The sequence below is a fragment of the Macrotis lagotis genome, chromosome 3 (assembly GCF_037893015.1).
Source record: "Macrotis lagotis isolate mMagLag1 chromosome 3, bilby.v1.9.chrom.fasta, whole genome shotgun sequence".
Classification (NCBI taxonomy): domain Eukaryota; kingdom Metazoa; phylum Chordata; class Mammalia; order Peramelemorphia; family Peramelidae; genus Macrotis; species Macrotis lagotis.
The window spans coordinates 199661099-199687096 of NC_133660.1; the positions used below are offsets into that span (position 1 = coordinate 199661099).

Genomic DNA, 25998 nt, shown 5'->3' on the forward strand with positions numbered 1-25998 from the left:
CTTTCTAACAATTATAAAACAGATATGACAGCCTCTGAAGAACTTTCATCCTTGTGCATGAAAGATCTTCAGTATTCCCAGGATTGGAAATCAGCGGTAGCTATCATGGTAGCTCACTAGATGAGTAATGATGCCGATCTGGCCGGACAACGGTAACCGTAGCAACTGTAACCTGCAATTCCTGCGTAACCGTTGTTGGATTTATTGTGGCAGGGGCCAAACAGGCCAAGAGTAAAATGAAGCAGGGAACTATGGTATCTGACACATCTAGTACCACACACTTTAATCATAGCTGGCAGAAATTAATTCAAGAGGAATTTTTGCAAGGGCTCCCCATGCAGTGTTCTGCTTTTATTCCATACTACAAGGATTTTAAGTAACTAAATTGACATGAGGGAACTGTTTGGGGAGTTAGAGGTTTTTTTAAAAAATATATAATTAGATTAAATAAAAGCATATTTTTAAGTAGGGAAAAAAACACTGTGGTCTTTTGAACCCTGTTGTATCTCTAAAAACAAATCAGCATTTAAAAAACCCTAAGGGGGTGAAACAGGTAATTAATCTGTTTTGGTTTTTTTCTTTCTCTTAACCATTTAATTTAGTTTTTGACTATCAAGAATGATATCTGGAGTCTATTGTTAGCTTAATCAACTGAAAGTGACAGTGATTTAATAAATAAAACCTTCCTTACTAGAGTTTCTTTTCCTATCAAGTTATTTTTAAAAGTTTCTCATGGAAAAAATCATATGGCTTTTCACATCATATAAGTATATCATAGAAGTATCAAAAAAATCTTATTGAGAAAGATTAAAAAGCATGAGTTCTTAGACTGGTCTTAATCCTGCAGGAAATAGACACGAAGAAATTATGATCTTAAGAGAAAAATTATGGGTTGAAATATTTGTTTCAGTTAAGAAGTCACTAGGCATTTTTATGATAGCTACTATTGATAATGATATACAAATTGCAAGTAGTGAATGTCTATGTACCTGAAAACTATGAATTCCACTTGCAAACAGGAAAAGAAAAAGGCATTCACAAAACAATTTGAAGAAAGCTAAATAGCGAGTCACTTGGATATATGTGGCACCTATGTCCTTTTTGTAGTGGTATAAAGAAAAAAAAAGATTTACAAAGAAGTGCTTTGAAATATTTAAGTTTTATGTCAGAAGGAAGACTGGGTAAATATAATAATGCTCAAAAAATAAACTAAAAACCGCAAAACAAATATGTGTAACCCAAAAGGCTAACCACAACACCACCAAATGAAATTCCTCTCTAACAAGCCAGGGTTTGTAGTTGAAAACAACTTAAAAGTGTGAATTGCTTGTGAGTAAATCAAATTTCAAGTAAACTAATTATGTGGATGAGCACCTGTGTCCATTCCTTAAGTTAACTATGTAACTTGCACATGATCGGTGCTTAATAAGAATCTACCAAATGTATGAACTCACAGATACTAGTCATATCTAACAATCAGTAACCAAGAAGAAAAAAGGCACATCCAACTCTGTTAAGGTGTTACATGATGTAAATGTATTCTTAGTTACAAAGATCTTCAGGTTATTTTGAAAATGATTTTCTTTACTCAGAATACAATAGAAACAAGTATGGGTGCTTTCAAGACCTTGGAGAGGAAGGTAGGGGAGACTGAGGAGTATCTAGTTGAACTGAGAAAATTATGTACTGTCTCTTTTAAACTCCTCAACCTATCACTTTCCTTTACTTACACTTCCCATCTGTCAACAAGTGCTTGTAATTTTATTACACTGTCCTGTAGTTTATGCAGAGTTGGTATTATTTTACAGAGTTCTGTTAATGGACTGGATAAATGGTAATGCTATTTAAACTAGTCTCCTGCTCCAACAAACACAGCTGCAACTGTACTACTATTTCTGAGCAAACATCTTGACCTGAACATGTAGTGCTCTCTCAACCCGTCCAAAGAGAAATTGGAGCAGACAGCAAAGGGAAAGCATAGTTGGCCGCTGGCGGCATCCAACCATGTCTAATCATAATTCATATACAGTGTACCCTCTTTTTCTTTTATATTGCATTTAGGCTATGCAATGAGCATATGGGCTTCTTCACCTGGCATCTCATTTACAGTCGGGAGTCAGTCAAATGGTGATCATTCTTCACAGAAGCTAAAAGAAAGTTTACAAAATGTGTGCTCCATCCAATTAGCTTTTTTAAAAAACTAGCTAAATTACAATAGAAGTGTAGACTTAGTCTCTAAAAACATGAAATTTTAATTAAAGAAGAAATATTACTAAATTGGAAAAGTACAAACACTAAAGTAATTAAAGCCCTGTACCAAATGATGGTATAAAACCCTGTACAAAAAAGATTATTTGGAATTTTTGAATTGGAAACATTTTTTTAAAATAGGTGAGATTACAAGCCTAGAGATTTCAAGTACAATTCTGTTTTTTTATATATTCATCTATAAAAACCAGAGATAATTTCACAGATCAACAATTATCCTTGGTCAGAATAAATTAATACCATAGAAATAGCACTTTATCAGAGCCTCTTTAATATTTACTATCGTTTTCCACTACACTGAATAAATGTTCATTTTAAAAATAAAATATATCAAGAACATATTCATAAGATTCCAGGGGACTTATTTCATAGATTTAAATTTGAATTTCCAGAGAAGAATCTTTACCTACCATCTTCTTTACACAGGTATTACTGAGACTTACTCAGTCCTAAAATAATGTAAAATATGAATTGTTACTGCTGTTTTTACTTTCTCAACTTCAAATGATTATACCAAGAAGGAAACCCATGTGATAAATTCTTGCTAACAATGCTAAAATTCTTAATGTTCATTACCCAGAAGATACTAAGCTTAAGACATCAATTTTCTTTTTACCATATAGAAAAGAGAAGTTTCCACTTTTCTCTCTTTTAATGTATTGTACTACTAACAATTCAATTTAGATCTTTCAGACAGATATAAATTCCAAGGCAAAAATGGGAAAAAATATCTAAAATAATGTTTAATGAAATAATTTCATAAAATAGCAGTAATCAAAACTTTCCATCAATTTTAATTTAATAGTAATAATAAAAACAACTGACTTTATTTGGCATTTTAAGTTTTACAAAAGACTTTATAGGCACTATCTTATCACTTACTTCACAAACTTTGATTTCTCCAATATTTAATGCAATTATATGAATATAATATGAACTATTCATGTAGTTGCCAAATGAATGAAGGGCTAAATGGGTCAATAAGAGCTATCTCTTACAGATGCCACCCAAAAATATACCTGCTTCATTGTTTTTTCCTCTATCTGGAAATCCTCATCTATTCCCTCCTCTTGATCATCTTAATTCTAAACTTCTTTTTTGGTCCAACTCAAGTCCTACCTTCTCAGAAAAGAACTCCTGGAGACTTCAACCTTTCCCTTTCCTGTCTCACACAGATATCAATACCAGTTTTTAGATCAAAGCCATAGAATATTTGAGACAATGTGCTAACATTGAAACCAAGTGCAAATGAACTGTTTTAAGATATATTTCCAAAATCTCTAAAGTCTCTAAAATTCTCAGCAATCAGTACACTTTGATCAAAGTCACTTTTGCCTCTCTCTTCTTCCATAAATTTTATAAATATAGTTGGGTATAAAAGAAATATAGTCATAACAAAATACATCTTCCTGATCTCTATCCTTTTTCACAATGGTCCCAAGGAAAAGACCAAGCACAAATAAAAACTGATTCTCAACTTTTTGTTTTCTTTTATTTGTTGAAAATAAGTCAGTTTCATTAAATAAATGAGTCAAATTAGCCCATAGAAACATTTAAACCTTTAGAGTCCAAAAAAGGCCAGAACTTTTAAATAAACTTGTTTCACCATTTTGCCTGAACAGTGGCAAAAACAGTTAAAATGTGAAATGAAGACAAAGCATCCCAGTTGACTTCTTCCCAAATTATAGGAGCACAATGAATTAAGGCATATACCGAACATAGTAAGGAAGTAAGATTGGCTGAGGAAATAAATGATTCAGCCCTTCTACTTCTGGGATTGTTGAAGTAACCCCTCTGCATATCCACAAAACAATTGTATGTTTGCCTGATTGCTATTTATTCAAATGTTCCCTTGAGATCATCCCAAATATTCAAACATCCCATGCATTCCAAAAAGGTATTTTCACATTTGGAAAGCATAATATTTCATTATTCTTAATCCTAATGCCTTGAATGTTCTTTTACTGTACTTATATGAACAGAAAATCTCATGTTTAAAATTTCAAGATATTTTCTTTTTATTTGATTACTATTATTTCATCCTCTTCAAAGGTCCTCCCATATTTCATTATGTCATAGAGATAATTCTATGGAACCAAAATTTCATTCAGTAGAATGAATGGTTTGTCAAGTTTGCTAAGCTACAAAGGCATTTACCATAGAACTGAAAGAAACTCTGACTGTTGTCTGAGGACCATTCTAGATGAACATGGAGGAACTCACCACCAAATTAATTGGAGGGTATTTTTTTAGCCACAAGAACTTTCAGTGACTCCCTAGTAACTCATGGAAAAGTACAAAGTTGGTTGGCATAGAGAAAGCCCACTCTGAAAAAGACAGCAAATCCACTAATAGCTGAGATAATTATTTGATAAAATAAATGAGTTGCCTAGGGAGAGCTAAAAATATTGTTGTTCAAGTTATGGTTATTCCCAAATAAACCCTTTCTTTGAAGTTTGTACTACTGACAATTTTTTAAATACTGTAAGAATTCAAATTTTACTTTCCAGTCATTCACACAGTTTGGTTTATTAACACAGTTTAGCTTAACAAAAATTTCGATTAAGAGCCATTTTCACATATGCTATATTAATATTTCATGCCAACAAGGATCACTATTTGGCACAAAATAATATCACAAAATTAGGTTATAGACCCCAACTATGAAAAAATAATTTCACTAACTTCCTTTTAAGCTACTATGCTCCTACAAAAATAAAATACATGAGACTAAAACAACTATCCTTTCAATCAGAGCTCAACTAAAAGCCTTCAATAGACAGGGTTGTCAAGGAAACTTCTACTGTAGACACATGACTATATTTTTAATGGTATTATAAGTGATATACGAATAAATCAATGTAGGCAAATTTTTTAAAAAATGAAAACAACAAAGATTCATATAACTCCCAAAGAAAGAAAAAAAAAGCAAAACTTAAAATGCAGAAAATGAACAATGGACAGATTCCAAGAAAACAAAGTTAACGACCTCAAAGTACATTTAATAAAAATGCAAGATACTACCCAAAGCAACAATAACTAACTTTGTGTACTTACAGCCTGTATAACTTCGAAGTCCCAAGAAACAGCAACTCAGGAAACAGCTGAAGGTTATTTTTGTTTAAACGCCTTTTGAGAAAAACAAAAAAACAAAAATAAAATTAAAGCTTATATTATAAATAAAATTTAACAAAGAAATAGTGGCTTTGTATTATCATAGCTCATACTGTATTTTAAGAAAGATGTGAATGACATTCAGGAGTATTCAAATATTACAAATTAAAAGTCTGATGCACCTTTTCTTGTGTGACTTTTAAAAATATGTTTCCATTATGAAAAACTACACTCAATTTATATGAGGCAACTATTAGTGAGAATTAATTTTTAAATCTTATAATATCTTTCTGTGGAAATAAACAGAGAAACAAAGTCTACTATAAATCAGATTCCAGTCAAGATCCTCTTAATGTAAGAGTATGCTGAGAAATATTTAACAGCTGGCTCTCTAACAAAAGAAATGTAAGCCTGACACAATTTTAAGTTTAATCTGCTCTACTGACATTTCCTCCATCACTTTCTTTCTTAAGTCTAGACAATTAACAAGACAGGAATTCAAAAGTTCTTATTTGTAGCATTTGTCAATTTTCAATGTATAAATGTTCATTCACATTGAAAACTTAACAATCTTCCAGCACACCACTTATTAACCACATTCTATTTACTGCTGTAGCCATAAATGAAATAAATTAAAAAAAAAAGTTCACCTCTCACCCAAAGTGCCTATCTTTCAATTAGGGAGTGCAGAGATGATAAGAACATTGTCTATGATCACTGTTCTTCCATTCATATTCATATGGAAAAAAATTCAAAAACAAATAAATGAGGGGACAACAGTATTGAAGTCCATCAACTACAGCATAGTAATATCATGATCATTCAGGTCCTAAAATAATTCTAAATGGACCAATTTCTAAATGAACAATTCTCAAATTTTGGATGAGGAGAGTAGGAGAGAGGCTTCATATCACAGTATACTTTTTCCATGTGGAATCCTGGCACACTATACAATTAAGTTGGTACCCTAAGGGAGAGTTGGAAGAAGTGAGCCTGGGAAGTTTCTCTTCAAATGAGCAGCTGGTTTTGTAGAGTTCTTGGCAAGTTTAAGGTCTGACGTGTTTTGAGGTTAGTACGTTATGTATAATATATGATTTTGTTTTATTTTGTGAATATTATATTTATCATACTCCACATGCTGGGAAAGTAAATTTATATTAATTATTCTTTAGAAATGTCTTTTAAATTTTATGGTACACTTTTTAAGGGCCATTCTCTTAAGTAATATAAATGAAGTTTGATTTCTGATTTTGATCCTTAGTAGATTTTACTACCAATTGAATAATATAATGAAAGTTCAAAATATCAAAAGGATTTGATCTCAAATACATTTAAATTCAGTGCCACTTAAGCCTTAATGCTTTGTTTGTCCACAGTTTATCCACACATATTTTCAAAATAATAGACAAACCTTGACCAAAATTTAGTCATTTTCCAATTTAGTGAACTTCAAAGTCTGCGATATAAATTTCATTAAGATCACTAACTTCATTGCCATGCATATGCTTTCTTAGACAAAGATAAATAATTTTTTTAAAAAATAAAATGAAGAGGAAAATGATTAGGATGCTGAAGTATCTACAAATCATCATGTGAAGGAACTGAAGATGTTCATCTTAAGCAAAAGAAGACTTGGTAGAGTATGATCATGGTCTTCAATTACTTGGAAATTTGCCATCTAAAAAGTACTAGACATGCCCTGAATAGTTCCAGATTACAGTAATAGACCTAATAGAAAGAAAAAAGAAAGAAACCTAAAAATAACCTCAGAAGACAAAGATATATTCATCACTGGATATATTCAAGAAAAAAAGCTAGATGATCATTTAACCACAATATTATAAGGTTATAGTATAAGGTAGGAGTTAGGAGGGTCCTTCCAACTTTTAAATTCTATAAAGAAATAGAAAATAGGTATGATTTTCATTCTGTTTAAAGTCAATCAAAAAATTATAAAATAGGTTTGTACATAGGAAGGAAGCTCAATACATTTTTAAAAGTGTTTATTGATGATTGAAAAGTATAAAATAAATTACAATGTAAGTGTTGTATTCCAGTGAAGAGAATTTGAGTTTTAATCCCTCAATTTCCTCATCAGATAATTTAGACTTTGTAGTCTCTGAGGTCCTTTCCAGATCTAAAGTTATCCTACAACTAATAGAAATCATAGAAAAATTGCTAATTCTGGACCCTTCTCTCATTTGCACACATTATGTTGAGGACTTGTAAGCAACTGAAAATTTTGAAGATAAAGATGATCCATACTAGAAACATTCCTAGTGTCACAGGAAGGACAGATTTCTTGTAGGGTCTTCCCCTCTACATATCTAGTCTTTAAGAATCCAAGGCTATTTCTACATTACACCAAGGCACTGAAGAAAGATAGCAAAATTTCTCTCAAATGAAGTATTAGATATATTCACAATTGCTCTCAAAGTATGCAAATCAACACAATTATTAGGAAGGCACTTTTAAGGGAATTCACTAGGAGTTTTTTGGGTTTCTTTGTTATTTAGCAAAATTTTGTCTTCTGGAGATTATAATTCATAGAAAGATATTCCTGTTTCAAAGATTTTCTTCATTATTCTCTCTCTTCTTATTTGTCCCTCTTTCATTATCCAGCAGTTTCTCTTCTCCACCTGAAGTCCACACTATCCCATGTGCTCCTTTCCTTCTGTTTTCATCCAAAAGGCCATAGCTCTACATTTTGCTAACTCTTCTAAACCTGTTCTTACTTGAAGATCATGATATTCCAATATTATCTCAACTTGTCACTAGGATGCAATCAATCTGACAAATATAATTTACTGAGGCATAACTAATAGGCACCCTTTAAGCTTTTCAGGAGTATTTGCTTCTTATAGAGAGACCTTTTTTTTTAGCCTGGATTCTTCTCTAATGTAAAATTTCAGTGTTTAGAGTGACTCAGTGAGAAATATCAGGTAACATATATATATATGTATATATATATACACATATATATATACATATATATATATAATGAATATAGTTGTAAGCATTAATATAGTATGTAAAAGGGGGAATCTTCATAGTGCCTTTGTACGTAAGTTTTCCATCTTCAAGTCACATTTCAATTGCCTAAAATGAAATCCCATTAAATAACAAAGGTAGAATAGATTTCAGAGATAATCAAGTCTTTCTACAGATGAGGAAACTGAATCTGAAACAGTTTAAGTGCTAGCCCTGCATCACCAACTAATAAATATCTGAGACAGAATTAGAATCAATTCCAAAATGAAAGGAAATGTAAAATGTTTACATTAAAACATGTTCCCGTACAACTCAAACAGGATAAAATTATAATTGCATTATACTTTTTGAAGTTTTGATTAAAATAAAAATATTTCATGTCTTGCCTCAAGTCAAGCATTATATTCTGCATTAAGATTCATTAGAAAGAAAAATAAAACTCAGAACTGATGTGAGACCATGGGAGCCATGGAGGATATATTTTCATTAAATTCAATGACAAACATTGTCCTTTTTTTTTCAACCACCCTATTTTTTTGGCTCCCTTCTCTTGACTCTCCCCATTAACTTTAATATGTTTATAGATATAAGCACATAATATTAAAGATAAAATTGAAGAATTTGTTACTAAATATTTAGTAATATGCAGTATAAGGTTATTGAGATACATAGTCTTAAAGCAAGGGAGAACTAAAAAGTGAAGAAAACATCATAAGGAATAAAATATGTGTAAAAAGTATAGATTCTGTATTGGAAAAAGATTCTGATGATCTTATTTTGGTATATTTTAATTGTTCTGTGATTTCATCAATTTATTTCAGTCATTAATGCAGATTACAATCTGGGCCACACTCTCCTACAAATCACCCATAAAGAATTTTCCAAGAAATGTTAGACCTTCCTCCATTAAAAAAAAAAAATTATAGGTACCAAAATGCGCCCCTAGTTTATCAATCTACCATCTCTCTTTTTTTAAAAAATGTTTTTTCAAGGCAATGGGGTTAAGTGGCTTGCCCAAGGCCACACAGCTACGTGATTATTAATTGTCTGAGGCCAAATTTGAACTGAGGTACTCCTGACTCCAGGGCCAGTGCTCTATCTACTGTGCCACTTAGTCACCCCTACCATCTCTTTTTTTTACTGTCACATAGCCAGCTCTCCAATTTTCTCAAAGAATATTTCCCTTACATCATTTCTTGAAAACAATAGAAAAATGCCATTGCATATTTGTGGCTGCCATATTTCTGTCCATTGTCTTGGAATTTAAAGATTCTTCAGAGTCATCTGGAAGGCAATGGACCTAGAATCAGGAAGACTTGACTGCAAATTTGACCCCAGACAGTCACTAGGTATGCGATCCCAGTCAGTCTCATCTCACGTTTTCCTCATTTGTAAAATGGGAATAATGATAATAGTACCTACCTCCCAGGATTGCTGTAAGAATTAAGATGAAGTCATATTTTTAAAACACTTTGTAAAACTCTAAGAATTATATAAATGTTAACAATTATTGCTATTCAGTCACCATGGAATTTCATGATTCTCAAATATATTTTTGTTTGTTCCTTTGTTTTGTTGGGAAACAGTTTGAGATTATTGAAAACATCGTGCAATTTCCCAAATGTAATCCAATCCAGTTTGTTGCTGTTTTTCGATTCTAGGCACAACTGTTCTTTATTAATACGGATATATTCCATACTGAGTATACCAATTTAGATGGAAAAATCCTGTCAAAGTTGGCACAAGACATATTTTATCACTTTCTCTCATACCTGTAAATTCAATCTCTTTTGAGTAATTATGTATTTCACTGAGGAGGCCCTAAAATGTTCTGGAGTTTGAAGCAATCAGTACAATATCATTCATGAAAAAAAGCATCAAATGGACCTCCTTGTCCATTTTGTAATCTCTTTGCCTTTTGGGTGTTGGGGAGGGCATCCTTTAGGGAAGTGGCAAACTTCCTATTTTAATCTTCATTTGATAATAATTGATAATTAGGCATAATCATCTCTCTGGTTTTACCTATGAAGTCTTATACTATCACATATCTGGAAATATACATTGTTAACTATATATAAAAAATGAATACTTTAATATGATCAATAAAAGCTAAAGTATAATAGGGTCATGTATTTTTGGCAATTTTTAGTCAATCATGTTTAAATATATGGACGTCAGGGGTGGTTACGTGGTACAGTGGATAGAGCACTTGTGCTAGAGTCAGGAGTACCTGAGTTCAAATCCAACCTCAGACAATAATTACCTAACTGTGTGGCCTTGGGCAAGTCACTTAACCCCATTGTCTAGCAAAAACCTAAAAAAACTATAAATAAATAAATTATATATATATATATATATATATATATATATATATATATATGTGTGTGTGTGTGTGTGTGTTTGTGTGTGTGTGTGTGTGTGTGTGTGTGTGTGTGTGTGTGTATGGACATCAGTAGAGAATCCTTTGTGAAAGCCTATATTCATTAAGTATAATTTAAATTTGTGTGCAAGACATGCTCTTAAGGGATCTCCTAATTACCTTTTTTGCATAACAACTGTCTGCAATTTTTCCCCATCCTTTTGGTATTTTCTGTTCCCTGATGTTTGCAAAATATTCTCAATGCTTTCAAGATAGAGAATATCTTAGTAGCCAATTTATAGGATGACAAAAAAGACTACATTATCTATAATAGTAAATACACCTCTGCTAAAACCTAGGCATGACTATCAAAAGAATCTCTCTATTTTAAATGAATTAATGTAGTTTAAAATTGAACTGACTCCCACAAAACAATGAAAAAGCATTGAATGAGCAAAGGGCATCAGCAAAGGGAATGTATGCTAACAAATAGAAACCTACAGGCCTTTCATTCAATCAAACCAGGTGGGGCAATTATCCATTGTTCAGCACACTCACACCCAATTTTACATAAACAAGATGTACAAAGATGGAGACTTTCATCCTGACACCCCTCTTTGGGAAATAGCAGGGAAATAGGTCCTCATGCATAGCACTGATGCATTTCCCTTCTGTCTCCTAAACACTCTACTGCCAATATCATATACACAATAGAACTGATTCAAAGCTCTTGTCATGGCTATTCATGGTATCTGCAAGTATATGCAATGTTCATTTTCCAGATCCTTCTCCCATGTGAATGCAAGAGAGAAATGTTTTGCCGTAGTCCAATAGGAGAAATTAGAAAGCACTCCACTAATGTCTTGATCTTCACTGTGCCATCTTTGAGTTATGTTACTCACTGTAAGAGATCTTACTGGCCAGTCTCTGAGATGCTGTCTAACTGTCTTTTATCTATTCCTTGCCAACTACTCCTGGGACCTAGAATACATATTCAAATGACTTCCAATACACATTTCCTTTCTGATCTTAGCCTTGTTAAATAAAATTAAATAATAAATTAATAAAATTAAAATAACTACTACATCCAACAATTCATATTTCTTATTTGCACCGTATGATTAATTAATATGAAAAGAAAGCTTCAAGTTTCCACCTGTTTTCTTTTTCCTTGCAGTTTCAGTTATTGCTTAATTAATATTGCTTACTTGCTTTTAATTCTAACAATATTTAAGAAATATCTAGGAGAATTTCTTAGCAAGTCAGACTTGAAGAAAGTTTACTTTTCACCAAGAGAAGAAGAAACAGCATGGAGAAGCTTTAAAAAAGAGTTTTGTTTTTATTTATTTTCTTTCTTGGTCCAAGCCTATGACTTCACTAGGGTGGGGAAATGCTGATCAAGAAATTACTTCCATTTATATAGAACAGTAACTGCCAATTATAAGATTAAGTGGGTAGTTGAGTCCTAGGGAGCTGCTTCAGATACTAAAAGGTTAAATCATCTGTTCATAGTCAGCATGTCTCTGATAGGATTTGAACCCAATTCTTTCTGACTCCAACTTGTTTTCTTTCAATCTCTATCATGGACAAGACATTTCTCTGTATATTTTATTTTTTGTTCTGTCTTCTTCCTTTGTTATTTTTAGTCAAATAAATGACAAAAATTCCATTTTTCTAAATTATTTTCATTTTCTAATTATCATACATAACTGCAAAATAAAAAAATGAAAATCTTTTTTTCAGTTACTCAACAGAAAATTCTGAATAACTTTCTAGAGCTACATCTCTTATGAAACAATATGAGGAGATACATGGTGAAGTGTATGAAATTTTAGATCATATTTCATATAACAAAGAATTAATTTTTCCAAGACCTGGAAGGTAATCTCATTGACCCAATGACATCCTATACCAAATTTCCTCTATGAACTCTTTTGGGGGTAAAGTTTGAAAACTCTGCCTACCTACAATCATCATCACATCATCAATTATGTGTGTGTGTGTGAATTTTATTCATAGATTGTTTTGTGTACATATCTTTTTATTCAACAATGACTCTAGCTCTTTCAGTTTAGTCTAGCAATATTGGCAGATAAAGTTGTTCAGGGATTAAAAAAAGAAATAATATGTGTGTGTACATATATATATATATATATATATATATATATATATATATATATGTATACTAAAAATAAAAGTAGGTTAGAAAAGTTCCCCGACAGTTTTTTAAAGTTGAGAAATGAAATCAAGAAATTAGAATTACCACAACAGCATTTTTAATCTAAAGAATACTCCAAATTAGCAAAGAATACAATTAAACCTACAACATTAAACAATCTCTGCCTTTACACATATATTGTAACAGTGCAAACTAAACTACTCGTTTCAAAGTATAAAAGAGAGCATCCAGCAAACACTGGATCCTCACAAAGGATGAGCACAAAACAGATGTGGGAAAAATAAACAGCCTTGCTGCTTTAGAATTTATAAAAAGGTCTGCAAAAAGCAAACAGGACTTCTCACCACAATTTAACTTCTAGGCCTATAAAAAGGGTCCCATGAGAAACTCACGTGTTGAATAAAATATACTACTTAAAGTAACATGGAGCATGTATAAGCTTTGGAAGTTCACAAGTCATCCAGAGGAATGGAAGTTTTTTTAGGCTACTGCAATATTGTTCATACTTCTACAGTGAAAATTATTCCCATATTTCATAAATGTCAAGGTGATGATACATAGTTGATGATTTAGAGTACTTTTGCCTCATATCTTCAACACTCATATCACTCTTTAGGAGCTAATTGATTTGTTAAAGAAGTCCCCTTTTTAAAAAAAAATTGACTAATCATTTAAAAACCCAGGTGTACAGGTGTCCAAGTACCATTCTTTTTAGACAGAAGTATTTTTATTTTGTTTGCAAGGAGATTAGTACTTTGAACTTGTCCTTGCTCCAAGAAAATGAATGTGTTCTGTGAAGTGATATAAGATTAACTATGAGAAGAGGGATTCTCTGTATCCTTGGTGAACAAGGAATAACTGGTGTTTTCCTTCGGACCTGTTCCACAACATACTCTTCCCCTGAGTTCACTATGAGCTACCTACAACAAATATTCAGGAAAGTAGTTATTCGTGTTCTGTACTTTGAGCCATCAGGCATGGGGGTGTGCATATATTTAGACTTTTTTAAAATGCTATTTTCCTTAAAACTGGAACTTTTCAGTACCTATTCTGGTTATCATGTCTACTAAAATTCAGATTCAATATGCTGTATATTTTTATTTAGATTTTTAACTTAACAGTGAGTATATATGTCATCTTAAGAAATATTTTAAAATGCATCACCAGTTTCTTAGGTAATGCAATTATTTTTAGTAGATTATTGTAAAAATTGTCAGAATTTTATTTCTAAGGAAAAAAATAAGCATTTAAAAGAAAAAAAAATCTAGTTTTTAAAAACTTTTAAATAGCAAGAACAAAGTTTAAAAATCTGGAGACTTTTTGGTAGGTATATTTGTATTGAAATTTAATAAATTATCTATTACAATATACAAGTACACACATCAAGTTTTTGTCCTCATTGCTGCACACGGTTAAAGAGTATAGACTTAGAAATATAAGTTCATCAAAGTTTAATGTTAATAATTTTTTCTAGTGTGGTGTCAGTTTTCATTGACCCAGTAATATACATTTCATATTTGTCACACAAATGAATGAAAAAAATCATAATATCAAAAGAAATGACAATCCTGAAAAATCTCAAAACTTTCCCATCCTCTTTATTATAATTGGAGCATTTTCAGTTCTACTTAATGGAAAAAGGAAATTCTAATTTTCATTACTATGTAATCTCAGGGGGTTAGGATCTCCTTACATGGAGTTCTAACCCATTAACCTGTAAATGAAGAACACTGCATTTACTACTTCAGTGAAACAGTGTGACTGGTGAGAATATTTTTTTGTTGTTTTAGATTTTGTTTTAGTTTTTGCAAGGCAAAACTTTCCCAAGGCCACACGGCTAGGTAATTATTAAATGTCTGAGCCCAGATTTGAACTCAGACTCCAAGGTAGTGCTCTATCTACTGCACCACCTAGCCGCCCCCTGAGAATATTTTTGATCAATACAGAATATAAGCTTCTAAATAAAAATCTCTTTGATGTATATTTTTTATTGAAAATGAATTCAGATAAAAAAGTCATTTTCAATTCTTATATGTTTTAACATATTCAGAAATACTCAATAAAAAGCATGTCCTTGCTTAATGTTTTGGGCAATATTTTTTCCTAATTTATTCTTAGTAATTAACAGTGTGAGTTTTCACCCAATCACTTACATGTATTTGATTGTTTTTAAATATTTTATCCAAACAACATGAGATCTATTAAAATAATCCACATGTGCTGTATCCTTAACACTTCATTCTAAGGTCAAATATCAAGTTATTATATTTATTGGTTACATACCATCTCCTGAAAATTTTGTTATTTTAATAGACCTGTAAGTATAGAATGTTGTACCTGGAGTCTTCTGAATTCAAATACAGTTTTGGACAGCTATCTATGTGACCCTGGGCAAGTTAATGAAATTGTCTGCCTCAATTTCTTCATCTATAAAATAGAGATTATTATAACACCTACTTCTCAGGTATGTTTTAAGGATAAAAAGAGATAACATCAGTAAAACTCTTTATAAACCTTAATGCACTATATAAGTACTATTTTCTGTTGTTAATATTTTAGATTATTAAAACACTCAGTGATGTGGATATGTTGTGCACCAGGATTATTCTTTTTTCATAACCATCTATATCAATAATGAACCTGTGCCACCTGATTCTAGATTCTTCATTTTATTAGACACTGAAATTAAACCTATTCACCCAAAATCTTAATGAAATTCTTCAGTTTGTGTTCTGTCTTCTCAATGAGAAAACACACTAGAGATTTACATTAATAGATTATTTTGGTTGCAGATATTGTCTCTTTCATAAACAATGGGAAATGCACAAAGACTAGACAGCTCTGCCCACCCCACCCCACCCCCCGAAAAAAGAAAAGCAAAACCAAAAGTTTAAAATATGAGCAGCTTCTCTTCTGTTATTTTTTTCTATTTTTTCTCCCTGGATATAGTTCATAATTAAAGCAACCAAGAAATATGAATAAAGACCCCCCCAAACCCTTAGAATATATTTAAGAAGAATACATTTGTAATTATTTTTGTTTCCCATCTATTTGTTAAAATGAAGACAATTTGAGAATGAATACTTGATACAAACACCTTTACTGTTTTTATTCAAATCTGCTCTTCAAACATTGACAATCAAACAAGTCACTGCACTATTTAAACATATGAAGGATAATTACAATGTAAAATTGGTCATGATTATAGTAACCAAGGTTTAATCTGTTGAAAATCAATGTTACAAATTAGAAAATTCACCTTAAGATTTTTAGGAAAGATACAAGATCATGTAATGGTGGTAGTAAACTCATGTACTACTTTTCAATACTTCATTTTGAATCTTTCAAACATTCTCTGAAAAAAACAATTTTTAAAAGCTCCTGGTTCCAAATTAAACATTAAATCAAAGAAGAAAGATCATGCTCACAGGGTTAGTGGACTCTTTATCATGCATAGAAAATTCCTGCATTACACCAAAAATGGTTGATTTTAAAGGAGCTTACATAGATTGGAGAAATGTGTGCATTCACACAACTCCTAACTATTTCGCATTCAAAAGAGAAATATTTGAAAAGTGTATCCACAAGTTTCCTAAGAAATGGTTTTGAATTCCAGAGTCCCAAGGAGATGAATTGGCTGTCAGATAACAATGTGCCTCCATCAGATGGACTTGGCAGTTGTAAACAAAAGGAATTTTCTCAGCTTTTCCTCACAAATATGAAATATTTGCTCTTAGCCAACAGCTGGGGTGATTTAAAGAGGTCCTGCATATATATTAGTTTTCATTCAAAATTACAAATCCTCCTCCCACCCTGAAACATCTGACTGAGTCTTAGTATAATGGAAAATTGTTCCAGGATGAGGTGAAATTCCCAAGAGGGGAAAAAAGTTTAAAAAAATAGGTCCTACTTATAACCCTAATCAAATTTCAGGTCATAAGCAAAGCAACTAATTATTTTTTTTAATAGAGTAAAAAAAATCATTCAAAGCATGCAACTTCACCTTATAAAAGAACTAGAAAAGGATTCAATTTACTCATGCTATTGTATTAATTTGTTTTTATTTTAAAATACAAAATAATAAAACTAAGGTGTATCATTTTAAATCAGGAAGGTTTTACCAGCATTTTTAAATCATTCATAATCTGGAGTCTTAATTTAAATTAATTCAATGTCATAAGAGACAACTTAAAATGATTGAGTCCAAAATACTACCCATTGCAAAGGAAGAGAATTACTCATTTTTAGTGAATTTCCTAAAGTTAAATCCCTATATGAAATATTTTAAAAGAAAAAAAAATTTACTTGAAAAGGGAAAAAAATGACTTTGGGTGACTAGTGATGATTGATCTAGAACAACATATTCAATCAGGGGCACAGGAACATTGTGAAGCCTTATAACTAGTCAGTTACCAGAGTTTATTGTGAAATAAAATAACGGATTTTTTCTAATTAAATTAGTTTCAAATTGTACAAATATACAGAATAGAAATAATATAAAATTTCACACACAAAAAATGTATAATGTACTAAAAGAGGTATTTTTTCGGTTTTACTAAGTTTAATAGGGAAATAAATATGTTCTATAAGTTAACCAACACTTTTTAAATGATCAAATTCTCCTTCTTCACTTTTGGATAATGATAACAACATAACTTTTACCCATGGGTCCACAGTGAACTTGAATGTGTAACTACTATCTTATGTAAATAATATGCCTCACTCCTCCCACCCCAACCAATTCTGATCTTACATGAAGTCATTCATTTTGATTCAGTAAGAAGTCTCTGATCATGTTTCCAACTATATGAAATTACTTCCTTATTATAATGGATGTATTGAAATTTTTAAAATTTTGAAGTTCAAGTTCCCATTTTGGGAAATGATGACATCATTTCAAAATGAAAAAAAGAATAAATACATCCTTTCATCCTATAAAAGTAATGTATAGAATACTAAAGCTAAAGAAGTCAGGTAGGTATATAAGTATCCATAATTATCCAGATATGCTCTAAAAATTGTATATTTACCTAAATACTATTATTATATGAGCACTAGGAGGAAAATTGTCATATCAAAGTGTGAACTCTGTTTTTAGTCTACTATTAAAATTACCTAAAATTTAGTACACAAGTACAAAAAAGACTTCATTTACATTTCTACTCATTAATTCACTTTTTGTCTTTTCTACCAACTAAGAATATCAGTAATAAGAGTGCAATAATATTGTGAACATTGACTATGATATTTTATTAAAGTGCTAATTTTCATTAAAAAAAAACTTTAAAAGAAGTAGGAATTTAAAACCTGTAATTCACTAAATGAAACATTTAATCTTGAAACCTAGGATAAGTAAATAAAAAAAATTGTGGACAAGGAGAGGAAGATATAAATACATCTGAATATTCAAAATAGGACCAATGACTTTTAAGTCAATATCCTTCTTAAGAAAATTAATCTATATTTTCAATATTTCCTTTTATTTAGTAATACTTATTCAAAATCTCTACCTATTATTTAGTTATCTTTAAAAAGAGTATATTCTTCTCCCTATAGAATAAACAGTCTAGGAATCAGATTCAATGCTTGGGGTCCAAATTAAGTAAAGAAGAAAAAATACCAAGTTATGTTGTAATTAATGTAAAATTGAAAGTACTTACAGTCTCTCCAGTTCCTTAAGATCCTGAAATGCTCCTCTTTCAATAGTACTAATCTTATTCTCCATAAGCTGACTGAAATAAAAAAATGTAAACTTGTATTTAAATTCCACCAGCAATTATCAAACACTTTATTTTAAGCAACTAGTAGCTTACAATTGTTTCACTTTTATTTACTTAGTTTTAATATCTCCTGTCTGCCTTAATAATGACACTTTGGAGGGACTAAAGCAAGAGAAACACATAACAATATGCAAATTTAATAGCAAACACTAATGTCAGTTCAAAACCTTTCCAGTTCAATTATTCAGATTTCTTTTATGAATATTTCCTGTTCTAAAGAACAACAAATCATTATAGAGTTTTGTGATCATTGTATGGCAGACATAAATATATATACATATACATATACATATACATATACATAAACACAAAGATATGTTCTACGTTTGTATATGGATATGTCTATATGTTTGTGTACCTACACATACATACATATATGTATATATGTACATATTTTGTTCCCTTAGTCAAAAAATCAATATAAAGATATCACAATTCTTAGTTCACAGCTTCACCTCAGCACTTGGATGAATATGGCAAAAGTCATTCTCTTAAAACATGAATATTGAAAATAATTACATACTTAAAAGTATATAATCAAAATAATGTAAATAGTTATAATTCTGAGGGTAAAGAATAATTTTATGTTACATAAATCTTAAATTGCTGTTCACTCACAATCAAAAAGCCCAGTGGATAAAAAAGCATTCAGCACTTTAAATTTTGCCTCAAAACTTTTCACTAAATTTTATAAATATCACCTCTAGAGCAGCTAAAATGTAAGCAATTCTTAGGAAGGAAAGAATATTTCCTTAAGAGATATAATATTTGAATTGAAGAAGTTACAGAGTGACTGTTTCAAGTACAGGGAAAAAAAATGTTTACCAGCAATTCTTCTATTGACAAAACCTATACACTTGATATTGAAGCTTTTCACCTTCCTAAACTGCAGCTTGAAATTATTTTCTTTCTAATTCATTAAGAATATGTGTGTGTGTGTGTGTGTATGTACATATAGTGATACTGTGTACCTTAATTCATAATGGGAAATAATGGTACTATAATCTGTAGCAATTTACCAAGTTTTTAACAATATCTTGAAATTATTGTATTATTTATGTGATATTAGAAAACGAAATAATAGAAAAGAAATGTTTGGGTCATTGAGAAGACTTTTAAAGGCTGCCACAAAATATACAACCCCAAAGCAAATCTTCATAAGGCATCAAACTCACACTTACAGAACTCTGAGATGTCTAAGGCCAGCAAAATCAGTCTTTGTGATTCTTGTGATGTTATTTCCATTCAAATCCCTAAGAGAAAGAAAAGCAGTGAGATCAAAATTCTATTTTCTTTCACTTCATTTTAACATTAAAAATAATGCAAAAATAGCAAGAATTTTCAAGTTCATCAAAGTCAAATCTCATCCTGTTTAGTTCAAGAACTAATTGGGGGGAAGAAATAACTTGGAAAGGAGTTGGAAAGTATTTCCTAACTTTTTAATGAGAGAAATATGTAAAGTTAATTCATTCTGACATGACTGTGACTCACATTAAGTAAAACAGGAGTGATATCACTCAAGTAGTACTCTTTATCATAAAGTTCTTCTGGTACTCTTAAAGATGTTATAAGTAATTTGTTAGAAATATAATTAACTTTTTTACTGTTAAGAATTTTTCTTCAAGAAATCAAAATAACAATTTGTTCAAAGAGAACCCGTAGAGCTTTGAAAAATACTTTCTAAAAAGCACACAATTCCTTGTGGCAAAAACTTCCCTAGGCAAGTCCAAGAAGTGCCATCAAAAGGAATGAACTTCAAAGATTTGCATTTACAAGCATTTACCTTCCAACAATCCTATGTTTGTATGAAAACTAAACTCTTCATTTGCAGCCCAAGGAACCCCACTGTGATTGTAAAGTGAAAACTCCTTGCAGAGGCAATAATGGAAATAGAATTCAGGCCCTAACATTTTTGTTCAGATTTCAGCACCATGTTTCCTTCTGGAGTTACTACCTCCTTTTCTGGAATCTTAGGTCAAAATCTAAACTTTCCCTGGTTCCAATCATTCCAAGTAAAACCAGGCTTTGCTGGGGTCTGAATGTGCTCCTTGATAGAAGAAAACACTATTGCAGTGAGTCCTGTCTTTGACTTTGTTATATCTGTACAAAGTGTAATGTTTTTAATACTAGTATTTAAAAGTCTAGCTGGGTAAACTTCCTTCTGAACCATTTTACAACTTCCTTCCCTTCCCCCCCAAAAAAAATCAGAGACCTGCAATTCATTGGTATTTCTTTTCTAAGTGCAGTTCCTCTTTGTTGAGTAAGACATGTTTGTACTTAAATCTTTAAACTGTTCTGAACAGCATGAAATGGCAAGTGCTAAAGAAAGAATTTTGAATCTGGTCTGTTTTCTTCTCTTTTGCCATTCCCCAGAAAGTTAGCTGTAGGTTATTTGCTTTAACCTACCAGTCCTTCGGGCACTATTCCAGTGGATCTATTTAATACTTGAGCACGAAATCCACAAGGATAAATTGAGTGAATCGAATATTTACAAGAAAAATGCCCGAAAGGAACACAATTTGCCCATAACTGAGGATTGGGGAAGTCATGTGGAGGAGGAATAGGGTATGGCCAGTAATGGTGGGAGCCATTTACAAAGGAAAAGAGAGGAAGGGGGAAATAGGGTAAGGGAAGGGCAAAATTTGGCAGCTTCCAAACTGTGGATCACAAAATAATTTGAGCATCATAAGAAAAACAGTTCCTATATGAAAAAAAAAATTGCCTTGTACATTGCAGACAGGTTGGCAAACACTTGAAAATTCTACTCATTTCAGCATGTCATAAAAGAGATTTGGGGAAAAGATAAACAGTTGTAAACGCCAATTTCCCATCTGCTGCACAAACACAGGTCACTGAAGGGAAGTGTTGGGCAATTATGGATAATTCAGGTAATTCCCTCCACCACTACCCCCAAAGCACATAGTTTTGCCTGGACAAAAGTAAAATAACTGTGACAAAAAGAGGATGGTAGGCTATGGATGGGGGGGGGGAGAATCAACGGGAGTGGGGGGGAGGGAAAGAAGGGGGAGCGTCGCCTAATTGCTTATTACAGATAATTGCCTCAATTCTTCACTTCACTGAACCAGGGCAGACCTATACAATGATCTTGTGGACCATTCAAAACGGTTTCTGCCTTTATTTCTTTATTATAGACTTCTAGGGGTTGGAAGGAGGGAGAAGATGGGGAGGGCACGGGTGGAGAAAAGCAGAAGTGCCACATAAAAGAGAGACAGCAGTGGCAGGGGAGTGGGGGGCGAAGGAGGGGGGGGGAGGACGAGAGGGAAGCAGGTCGAGAAGAAGCGGGCAGGGCTGGTTGAGCAGCCCGGAGAGAGGGAGGCCACTGGTTTGCCAGTCCCAGGGGTGCCCCTCACAAGTTCCAAGGCTCAGGGTTTTCCAGTTTGCAAACTTGGCGTAGGAAGGAGGACAGTTCAGCCTAAACTCTTGGGCAGTTTTTCAGCTCGACCCTGCGTAGTGAAGAGTGCGTCTTGTCCCAATACCCTCTCCCGGACGTTCCCAGAAGGAGGAGGGGAGGGGAGGGGAGGGGGAGGGGGAATCACTTTCTCCCCGATGCTGCGACTTTCAGCCTTTCACTGATCGGGGCTCTTACTCCTCCTTCTGTCCTTTGATAAGCAGCAGAGCGAGCAGGACCAGCAAGCTCATTACTCCCTTATTATCCCTCCCTCCTCTTTCTCGGGGGGAAACACAAAGCAGTGGGACTCATGTTTTAACTTCTTTCATGTCGCCTAACATTACGCTGCGCAAGCCCGGGATGAGAATAGCAGCGAGGCGGACCTGAAAGCAGACCGCGAGTGTCAACACCACCAGGGGCACTGGATTTGGTGTAAAAATGGCACGTTTCCCTCGCGGAGCCCACTTCCCTCTCCGGCACTCCCCCCTTCCCCTCGCCCCCGCCTGCGGGTTAAGCCGGGACTGAAAGGAGGAGGGAGAAGGTAGCGGAGGGAGAAGAGCCAAGCGAAGCCAGCCTGCTCCACCGCCCAGAAAGCTCAAGACTGCTTCCGTAGCACTTGCCCCCTCCCCATTCCTTTGCCAAAGCTGTCCTCGGGGCCCGCGCGCCCTCTTCCCCCCCCCATCCTTGGGGAGGGAATGCCGGGGTGGAGGGGGCAAGAAAGAGGCAATGCCAGCTAGCGGAGGGGCACGTTTTCTTACGTGCAATTTGCTCCGGAGGATTCCTAAGAACTGACCTGGGACAAATCATTTCTCAGCAGCGCACTCCCCCCCCCCCCCCATCCCCGGGCCTCAGTTTTAGCATCTGGAAAAGCAGCAGAGGGTCTTCTCCAGCTCTGCCTCCACTAGCCTAAGACCCGTCCGGTTCCAAACTCTTGGGGAGGGAGGGAGGGGGTGGAAGAGGATGGAGGCTGGTTGGTCGGGAGAGGGCAAGGAAGGGGCGGAGGAGGGGTGCGCGGGAGGAGTAGCAGGGGGTGCGTTACTCACAGCCTCTCGGTGTTGCGAGGGATATTCCTGGGCACGCTGCGCAGCGCCAGCCCGTGACAGTCCACGGTGCTCCCGGAGCAGGAGCATTGCGCCGGGCAGGACTGCGGCGCCACCTTGCTCAGCACTACCAGCACTAATCCCAGCGACAGGGACAGCTTCTTAAAGCCGAAGCCACACATCTTCCTCCACCAGTCTCGCCTTTCTCCAGCAAGCCCTCGAAGACACCGCTCCCCACCTCCACCCCAGGGAACAATCCAAAACAAAGCCCCAAAACGGAGGTATAAATTCAAAGCGGCAAGCCAGACGACAGTTTCCAAAAGGGGGGGGAAATGTAATGGTAATAAAAATAATAATAAAAGCACCGCCACACGCGCGCGCGCCTCCCTCCCCCCCCTGCTATCTCCACCCCCTCCTCCTGGCAGGCGCGACTTGGGGAAGTTTCGATCTGCCCAGATCACAAAACAGGACCGTGCCCGACTTCACTGATCACCGGGGCTGCGGAGAGTTCAGCAGTAAGTCCGAAGGTCGCACGCATCCAAGGAGCAACTTGGCGGTAAAAGCAACCCAAGTCTCCTCGTTCTTCTCCTGATGGCAGAGATGATGCAGGAGGATGCTCTGTGCGTGCGTGTGTGCGTTGTGTGTGTGTGTGTGTGTGTGTGTGTGTGTGTGTGTGTGTGTGTCTGAGTGTCTGCTTGGGGATCTGGGTCTTATCTGCACACACATACACACACACACACACACATACACGCGGTCACCCCGTACAAATCTGAAAGCACTCTCCGGTTATCGATGTCTGGCGGCGTGCTTTTGAAAGACTGGCAAGGTACGGAGAAGTGGGCAGGGAAAGGAGAGGGCGAAGGAGAGAGGTCAACTTAAACAGGCTAGGGGAGAGGCCAAAAAAAAATGCCCCCGCCAACCAAAACCACCTCGTGTGCTCCGAGCTAGCAGCCCCACGATCTGCGATCGCCTAGAACTACACGCTTCCTGCGAAACTGCATTGCGACCGGGGGCCGCCACAGAGCGCCACACAAGCAGCCCGGAGGATGGCGAGGCTGGGCGCCTGGGCTAAGCGCGGCGCAGTTCACGCACTCCTCCTCTCCCAACCCGCAAGGGCAGCCGCGCCGTTCCGTGCCTTCAGTCTCCCTAGCCGAGGAGGGAGGTTTGCAAAACGCACAGGCACTTCTGGCAAGAGCTGAGCTCTGCAAACCAGCGCTCCCAGACCTCGTCAAGATTCCGAGCTGGTGGCAAGGAAAATTGTCAAATGGCAACGATCGACCAGGAAGAACGAGGCATTTCCCAAGGAGAGCTTTCCGGCTGTTTCTTCTCTCGACCACCGCTCTTTGGGAGGGAGGGAGGATGGGAAGGCCAAGTTGAACAAGAAATCTTTTTCAAGACTGAATGGGTGCAGGCTTTGGGAATGACTTCCAACTAGGTAGGCGGAGGCGGTCTTCAAAGGTGGAGCTGATGAGCTGGAGCATCGGGTCAGAGCAATCCTGGGGGGCTTCAGGGGTAGGAGTACCCGTAGCTGTGGGGTGCACGGCAATCGAGGCTAAAATGAACTGAGAAGGCTGAATGTCAAAGCTGAGACAGAGAGAGAGAGAGAGAGACAGACAGACAGAGAGAAGAGAGAGAATTGTGTGTCGTGTGTGAGTCTGTGTGTGTGCGTGTGTGTGCGTGTGTGTGAGTGTGTGTGTGTGTGTGTGTGTGTGTGTGTGTGTGTGTGTGTGTGTGTGTCCCTCTCGCTTCCCGGATCCTGTAGCTCTAAGCAACAGACACCTGATGGAAAAGGTAGAAACTGAACCCAACTGAGCCAGATGAGGGGTCCCTGGTCCTCCGGGAGGGCCCCTTTGCAGTCACTTGGCGGAAAGAAGGTGATTCTTCGAAAGTCCGGGAACTTTCCCCCCCGTTTGATCTTGCTCCCCCACAGACCGGTAGGAAAGATGCCCCACAAGAGGAGCAATTCCCGGCGGTGCACCTGACTCTGAGGTTGCGATCAAAGAGCGGCCCAACTGGTTCCAGTTCCTTCAGCTTTCCAGGCTGCTTTTCCCTGCTCCGGAAAGGGAGTTTGGGAAGGGGGAGGTAGTCCACGGATGGGGTGGGGAGTAGGGGAGGGGGCTCCCCCTTCGGGTTCCCTAGACCCCAGCCACCGTCTGAACAATAGGACGCAGCAACCAGAGCCAAGGATTCCCCAAAGAGGCAAAGGTGGGTTTGTTGGAGCGGTAGTTGTTCGCTGTTGCAGCCTGGCGCTGCCCAGTGCGTGTCTCGCAAGAGGACAACAAAACCCCCCCGGCAAAGGCTCCCCAGTCAAGCCTGCGGGCCCGCTCCACAAAATCCCGCTTTCCCTCTCAGCATACTGGCTTGGCCCGGGAAGAGCAGCAGCTTTTTCTTGCGCCCGGGAACAACCTCCTCCTCATCACCATGGCCATCCTCCTCCTCCTGCTCCTCCTCCTCCTCCTTTTGACCACGTTTGTCTGCCGCTGAGCCGCCGCCGCCTCCGCCGCCGCCGCTGCTGCCTCTGCCGCTGCTGCCGCCGCCACAACAGCCGCCTCCGACGTCCGGGCACTTCTCAAATCGATAACACGGAGTGAGAAGTTAACCACGCTCTGTCCTTATATACCAGCCGCGGAGCCCCCCCCCCTCCGGCCACGCCCAAAGCCACAGGCGCCGAGCTCACTGGCTGGGCAGCTCCCGAACCCCCAAGTACCTCGCTGGCAGAGAGGTGAGAGCCCCAGGGAGAAAGGGCTTGGGAGTGGGAGGGAGGGCAGCCGAGCAAGGTCGGGGATGGGCACACACACCAGTCCAGGCGCCCCCGCAGACGCCCGTACATCAAGTTGGGGTAGGAAAAGGAGGTCTGC

At 35.9% G+C, this 25998-nt stretch overlaps 1 protein-coding gene across 2 annotated transcripts in view; it reads right to left on the bottom strand.

Annotated features, from left to right (window-relative positions):
- SLIT2 (slit guidance ligand 2) overlaps positions 1 to 25620 on the bottom strand; it is a 388308-nt gene extending 362688 nt beyond the window's left edge. For both annotated transcript variants that reach the window (XM_074229717.1, XM_074229716.1), the window contains exons 1-4: positions 23144 to 25620; positions 19873 to 19944; positions 18572 to 18643; positions 5326 to 5397 (exon numbers count right to left, since the gene is read on the bottom strand). In XM_074229717.1, coding sequence (XP_074085818.1) covers positions 5326 to 5397; positions 18572 to 18643; positions 19873 to 19944; positions 23144 to 23322 — 395 coding nt within the window. In that variant the 5' untranslated portion in view covers positions 23323 to 25620. The remainder of the gene's footprint in view (positions 1 to 5325; positions 5398 to 18571; positions 18644 to 19872; positions 19945 to 23143) is intronic.
- Between the last annotated feature and the right edge of the window lie 378 nt (positions 25621 to 25998).